This window comes from Haemorhous mexicanus, chromosome 37 (genome assembly GCF_027477595.1).
Source record: "Haemorhous mexicanus isolate bHaeMex1 chromosome 37, bHaeMex1.pri, whole genome shotgun sequence".
Classification (NCBI taxonomy): domain Eukaryota; kingdom Metazoa; phylum Chordata; class Aves; order Passeriformes; family Fringillidae; genus Haemorhous; species Haemorhous mexicanus.
The window spans coordinates 970,294-977,428 of NC_082377.1; the positions used below are offsets into that span (position 1 = coordinate 970,294).

The 7,135-nt window shown below is 56.4% G+C and overlaps 1 protein-coding gene across 1 annotated transcript; it reads left to right on the forward strand.

The window, feature by feature from the left end:
• The first annotated feature begins 103 nt into the window (after positions 1 to 103).
• On the forward strand, positions 104 to 6,364 carry LAMTOR4 (late endosomal/lysosomal adaptor, MAPK and MTOR activator 4). The gene is made up of 4 exons (XM_059872588.1): positions 104 to 206; positions 452 to 532; positions 2,161 to 2,278; positions 6,145 to 6,364. Exons 1-4 carry the CDS (start codon positions 204 to 206, stop codon positions 6,240 to 6,242), a joined length of 300 nt encoding a protein of 99 aa, XP_059728571.1. The 5' UTR covers positions 104 to 203; the 3' UTR covers positions 6,243 to 6,364.
• The last annotated feature ends 771 nt before the right edge of the window (positions 6,365 to 7,135 follow it).

Sequence of the window (7,135 nt, forward strand, 5' to 3'; positions counted from 1 at the left end):
CATCGAAAGAGCGCTGGAGGACCAAACGTCACTTCCGGTTTCTCAAGCATTAGCCTTCAACACGCCTTTAACCACGTGATCTCGGAGCTTGCTTTGATTGGTGGGCGCGTCGGTGACCAACGAAGCTCTGAACCAATGAGGGGGCGGGGCGGGCACTGAGGGCGGGGTCACGTGACCGGAAAACAGGAAGCGGGAGCGTCGCTATGGTGAGAACCGAGCTGGGGAACTGGGAGAGACTGGGATGAACTGGGAGGGACTGGGAGGGACTGGGAGGGACTGGGGGGCCAGGAGGGGTCACTGGGGGAGGCTCTGGCTGCTACTGGTGCTAACTGGGGTGACACCGGCCCGCACTGGTTCCTACTGGTTTATGCCGGTTTATACTGGTCTGTATTGGGTCTCTACTGGTTTATACTGGTCCATACTGGTCCATACTGGTCCGTGCCGGTTGCAGACGGCGGCGCTGACGCAGGGCCTGGAGCGGGTGCCGGCCCAGGCCGGGTACCTGGTCATCAGCGACGGCGCCGTGCTGGCGGTGAGGGCCCAAAAATGGGGGAGGGGGATCCAAAAAAATGGGGGAAAAATTGGGGGAGGGGTCCCTAAAAATGGGGAGGGGGAATCCCAAAAATTGGGGGAGGGGAGGAAAATTTGGGGGGGTTTCCAACCTTTTTTTTTTTTTGAGCTCTCTAAATTTGGGGAAGGGTCCCTAAAAATTGGGGGAGGGGGGAGCAGAAAGTTGGGGGAGGGGGATCCAAAAAAATGGGGAAAAAATTGGGGGAGGGGTCCCTAAAAATGGGGAGGGGGGATCCCAAAAATTGGGGGAGGGGAGGAAAATTTGGGGGGGGTTTCCAACCTTTTTTTTTTGAGCTAAATTTGGGGAGGGGTCCCTAAAAATTGGGGGAGGGGGGAGCAGAAAGTTGGGGGAGGGGGATCCAGAAAAATGAGGGAAAAAATTGGGGGAGGGGTCCCTAAAAATGGGGAGGGGGGATCCCAAAAATTGGGGGAGGGGGATCCAAAAAAAAGGGGGGGGGAAGACTGGGGGAGGGGGGTCCCTAAAAATTGGGGGAGGGGAGAGCGAAAAATTGGGGGAGGGGTCCCAAAAAATGAGGGAAAAAAATGGGGGAGGGGTCCCTAAAAATTGGGGGTTCCCGGGTGGGTTTTGGGTTTTTTTTTGGGATTTTTTACCCCCAGGCTTTCCCAATTTTTTTGGGGGGGGTTTCCCCTGAGAATTCCCAAAAAATTTTGGGGGATCCCCAGGAATTTTGGGAATTTTTTGGGGGGTCCCGGGTCATTTTTTGGGGTGATTTTGCCACATTTTGGTGCCGTTTTGGGGATTTTTTTCCTCCTGGGTTCCCCATTTTTTTTGTGGTTTTTTTTCCCCTGAAAATTCCCCAAAATTTTTCGGGATCCCCAGGAATTTTGGGAATTTTGGGGGGGGGGTTTCAGCTCCTTTTTGGGGGTTCCCAGGTCATTTTTTGGGGCGATTTTGCCACATTTTGGTGCCGTTTTTGGGGATTTTTTCCTCCTGGGTTCCCCATTCTTTTTTGTGGTTTTTTTTTTTCACCTGAAAATTCCCCAAAATTTTTTGGGATCCCCAGGAATTTTGGGAATTTTTGGGGAGTCTCCAGCTCCTTTTTGGGGGTTCCCAGGTCATTTTTTGGGGCGATTTTGCCGCATTTTGGTGCCGTTTTTGGGGATTTTTTCCTCCTGGGTTCCTCAAATTTTTTTGGGATCTTCCTCTGAGAATTCCCCAAAAAATTTTGGAGACCCTCAAGAATTTTGGGAATTTTGGGGGAGGGGTTTCAGCTCCTTTTTGGGGGTTCCAGGTCATTTTTTTGGGGTGATTTTGCCGCATTTTGGTGCCGTTTTTGGGGATTTTTTCCTCCTGGGTTCCCCATTTTTTTTGTGGTTTTTTTTTCCCCTGAAAATTCCCCAAAATTTTTTGGGATCCCCAGGAATTTTGGGAATTTTGGGGGGGGGGTTTCAGCTCCTTTTTGGGGGTTCCCGGGTCATTTTTTGGGGTGATTTTGCCACATTTTGGTGCCATTTTTGGGGATTTTTTTCCTCCTGGGTTCCCCCGATTTTTTTTGGGGGGAATTTTTTTTTTTCCTGAGAATTCCCAAATTTTTGGGGTTCCCCAAATGTGGAATTTCCCCTCCCCAGTCCTCGGGGGACCTGGAGAACGACGAGCACACGGCCACCGTGCTGCAGGGCCTGGTGGCCACGGCGCTGGGGCTGCGCCTGCCCTGCGGCCACGAGCCGCCCTTCCGCCGCCTCTCGGGTGAGCATCGGGCCCCCCGTGTCCCCAAGTGTCCCCAAGGTGTCCCCAAGTGTCCCTAAGTGTCCCCAAGGTGTCCCTGAGTGTCCCCGAGTGGCATCAAAGGGGTCCCAGAGGGCTCAAAATGGCCCCAAAATGCTGAAAATGGCTCCAAAATGGCCCCAAAATGGTCCTAAAGGGCTCAAAATGTCCCCAAAATGTCCCCAAATGGACCCAAGTGTCCCTAAGTGTCCCCAAGGTGTCCCCAAGGTGTCCCCAAGGTGTCCCCAAGGTGTCCCTGAGTGTCCCTGAGTGGGCATCAAAGGGGCCCCAGAGGGCTCAAAATGGCTCCAAAATGCTGAAAATGGCCCCAAAATGGCCCAAAAATGTCCCCAAATGGACCAAGTGTCCCTAAGTGTCCCAAATGGACCCAAGTGTCCCCAAGGTGTCCCCAGGTGTCCCCAAGGTGTCCCCGAGTGGCATCAAAGGGGCCCCAAAATGCTGAAAACAGCCCCAAAATGGCCCCAAAATGGTCCTAAAGGGAACAAAATGTCCCCTAAATGTCCCCAAATGGACCCAAGTGTCCCCAAGGTGTCCCTGAGTGGCATCAAAGGGGCCCCAAAGGGCTCAAAATGGCCCCAAAATGCTGAAAATGGCCCCAGAATGTCCCCAAATGGACCCAAGTGTCCCTAAGTGTCCCTAAGTGTCCCCAAATGGACCTAAATGTCCCCAAGTGTCCCCAAAATGTCCCTGAGTGGCATCAAAGGGGCCCCAGAGGGCTCAAAATGGCCCCAAAATGCTAAAAAATTGCCCCAAAATGTCCCCAAATGGACCCAAGTGTCCCTAAGTGTCCCCAAATGGACCTAAATGTCCCCAAGTGTCCCCAAAATGTCCCTGAGTGGCATCAAAGGGGCTCCAGAGGGCTCAAAATGGCCCCAAAATGGCCCCAAATGGACCCAAGTGTCCCCAAGTGTCCCCAAAATGTCCCCAAGTGGCATCAAAGGGGCCCCAAAGGGCTCAAAATGGCCCCAAAGTGGCCCCAAAATGCTAAAAAAAGGCCCCAAAATGTCCCCAAATGGACCCAAGTGTCCCTAAGTGTCCCCAAGGTGTCCCTGAGTGTCCTCGAGTGGCATCAAAGGGCCCCAAAGGGCTCGAAATGGCCCCAAAGTGGCCCCAAAATGCTAAAAATGGCTCCAAAATGGCCCTAAAATGGTGCTAAAGGGCTCAAAATGTCCCCTAAATGTCCCCAAATGGACCCAAGTGTCCCCAAGGTGTCCCCAAGGTGTCCCTGAGTGTCCCCGAGTGGCATCAAAGGGGCCCCAAAGGGCTCAAAGTGGCCCCAAAATGCTGAAAACAGCCCCAAAATGGCCCCAAAATGGTCCTAAAGGGCTCAAAATGTCCCCTAAATGTCCCCAAATGGACCCAAGTGTCCCTAAGTGTCCCCAAATGGACCCAAGTGTCCCCAAGGTGTCCCCGAGTGGCATCAAAGGGCCCCAAAGGGCTCAAAGTGTCCCCAAAATGCTAAAAATGGCCCCAAAATGGCCCTAAAATGGTGCTAAAGGGCTCAAAATATCCCCTAAATGTCCCCAAATGGACCCAAGTGTCCCTAAGTGTCCCCAAGGTGTCCCTGAGTGGCATCAAAGGGGCCCCAAAGGGCTCAAAATGGCCCCAAAGTGGCCCCAAAATGCTGAAAACGGCCCCAAAATGGCCCTAAAATGGTCCTAAAGGGCACAAAATGTCCCCAAAATGTCCCTAAATGGACCCAAGTGTCCCCAAGGTGTCCCTGAGTGGCATCAAAGGGGCCCCAAAGGGCTCAAAATGGCCCCAAAATGCTGAAAACGGCCCCAAAATGTCCCCAAAATGCTAAAAAATGGCCCCAAAATGTCCCCAAATGGACCCAAGTGTCCCTAAGTGTCCCCAAGGTGTCCCTGAGTGTCCCCGAGTGGCATCAAAGGGGCCCCAAAGGGCTCAGAGTGGCCCCAAAATGCTCAAAATGGCCCCAAAATGGCCCCAAATGGACCCAAAATGGTCCCAAAATGTCCCCAAATGGACCCAAGTGTCCCTAAGTGTCCCCAAGGTGTCCCTGAGTGTCCCCGAGTGGCATCAAAGGGGCCCCAGAGGGCTCAAAATGGCTCCAAAGTGGCCCCAAAATGCTGAAAATGGCTCCAAAATGGCCCCAAAATGTCCCCTAAATGTCCCCAAATGGACCCAAGTGTCCCCAAGGTGTCCCCGAGTGGCATCAAAGGGGCCCCAAAGGGCTCAAAATGGCCCCAAAATGCTGAAAATGGCCCCAGAATGTCCCCAAATGGACCCAAGTGTCCCTAAGTGTCCCTAAGTGTCCCCAAATGGACCTAAATGTCCCCAAGTGTCCCCAAAATGTCCCTGAGTGGCATCAAAGGGGCCCCAAAGGGCTCGAAATGGCTCCAAAGTGGCCCCAAAATGCTGAAAACGGCCCCAAAATGGCCCTAAAATGGTCCTAAAGGGCACAAAATGTCCCCAAAATGTCCCTAAATGGACCCAAGTGTCCCCAAGGTGTCCCTGAGTGTCCCCGAGTGGCATCAAAGGGGCCCCAAAGGGCTCAGAGTGGCCCCAAAATGCTAAAAATGGCCCCAAAATGGCCCCAAATGGACCCAAAATGGTCCCAAAATGTCCCCAAGTGTCCCTAAGTGTCCCCAAGGTGTCCCCAAGTGTCCCCAAGGTGTCCCCAAGGTGTCCTTGAGTGTCCCTGAGTGGCATCAAAGGGGTCCCAGAGGGCTCAAAGTGGCCCCAAAATGCTGAAAATGGCTCCAAAATGTCCCCAAAATGTCCCCAAATGGACCCAAGTGTCCCTAAGTGTCCCCAAGGTGTCCCCAAGGTTTCCCTGAGTGGCATCAAAGGGGCCCCAGAGGTCTCAAAGTGGCCCCAAAATGCTGAAAATGGCCCCAAAATGTCCCCAAATGGACCCAAGTGTCCCTAAGTGTCCCCAAGGTGTCCCCGAGTGGCATCAAAGGGGCCCCAAAGGGCTCAGAGTGGCCCCAAAGTGGCCCCAAAATGCTGAAAATGGCCCCAAAATGGTCGTAAAGGGCTCAAAATGTCTCTAAATGGACCCAAGTGTCCCCGAGTGTCCCCCAGTGGCATCAGAGGGGCCCCAGAGGGCTCAAAATGGCCCCAAAATGAACCCAAGTGTCCCTAAGTGTCCCAAAATGTCCCTAAATATGTCGAAGTGTCCCCAAAATAGCTCCAAAGTGGCCAAAAACGGCCCCAAAACGACCCAAAATGGCCCCACTGGGGGTGGCCCTGTCCCCAGTGGGGTTTGGAGACCCTGTCACTGTCCCTGGTGGCCCTGGGGACACCGAGGGTGGCTCTGGGGACACTGGGGGTGGCTCTGGGGACACTGGGGACACCGAGGGTGGCCCTGGGGACACCGGGGGTGGCTCTGGGGACACGGAGGTGGCCCTGTCCCCACTGTCCCTGTTGTCCCCAGTGGGGTTTGGCGAGCACTCCCTCCCTGTCACTGTCCCTGGTGGCCCTGGGGACACCGAGGGTGGCCCTGGGGACACTGGGGGTGGCTCTGGGGACACCGGGGGTGGCCCTGTCCCCACTGTCCCCGTTGTCCCCAGTGGGGTTTGGAGACCCTGTCACTGTCCCTGGTGGCCCTGGGGACACCGAGGGTGGCCCTGGGGACACTGGGGGTGGCCCTGGGGACACGGAGGTGGCCCTGTCCCCACTGTCCCCGTTGTCCCCAGTGGTGTTTGGCGAGCACTCCCTCCCTGTCACTGTCCCTGGTGGCCCTGGGGACACCGAGGGTGGCCCTGGGGACACCGAGGGTGGCTCTGGGGACACCGGGGGTGGCTCTGGGGACACTGGGGACACGGAGGTGGCCGTGTCCCCACTGTCCCCGTTGTCCCCAGTGGTGTTTGGCGAGCACTCCCTCCTCGTCACCGTCTCGGGACAGAAACTCTTCGTGGTCAAGCGCCACCACCACGTCCAGGAGCCGGTGGCCGTGTGAGAAATGTCCCCAAAGGTCCCCAAAGCGTCCCCGGAGGAGGTGGCACCGCTCCCGGCCGCCTCCTGCTGTCCCCAAAGTGTCCCCAAATCCCCCCCGAGGGGACAATAAACGACGTCCGAGGGCGGCTGTGGTGCTTGGTGACCTCCTTGGGGACAGCCAGGACACCCCTGGGGACAGCCAGGTGGCATCAGGGGACACCCAGGACACGCCTGGGGACAGCCAGACCCTCCAGGTGACACCAGGTGACATCCAGGTCTCTTTATTGGCAATAAATAACAGGGACAGAGGTGCCACCCTTGTCCCCAATGTCCCCAACCCCCAGGGGTGGCACTGCAGGCCCCGCCCCTCCCCCACTTTTTGGCTCGGGGACACTCCCCCGATGTCCCCAAATGTCCCCAACATCCCAAACATGGCACGGCTCCAGGCCGTGTCCCCAAGGTGTCCCCAAGGTCCCCTCCATGGCACGTGGCAGTGACCCCCCCCCCTTGTGTCCCCACTGTCCCCAAAGTGTCCCCAAGGCTCTGGGGGTGGCCCTGTCCCCTTGGTCCCTGTCCCTGGCACAGTGGGGACACCGGGGCTGGCCCTGTCCCCAATGTCCCCAAGGTCCTGAAGGTGGCACTGGGGTTGGTGGCCCTGTCCCCGATGTCCCCAAGGTCCTGGAAGTGGCCCTGAGGCTCTGGGGACACTGGGGGTGGCCTTGTCCCCATGCTGTCCCTGCCACTCTGGCAATGTCCCCACGATGTCCCCAAGCTGTCCCCAGTGCCCCGGCACCATCCCCAGTGTCCCCGTGCTGTCCCCAAGCTGTCCCCACAGTGTCCCAGCGCTGTCAGTGCCACCCCAAGATGTCCCCAAGATGTCCTCAAGCTGTCCCTTGCTGTCCCCCCACGGTCCCT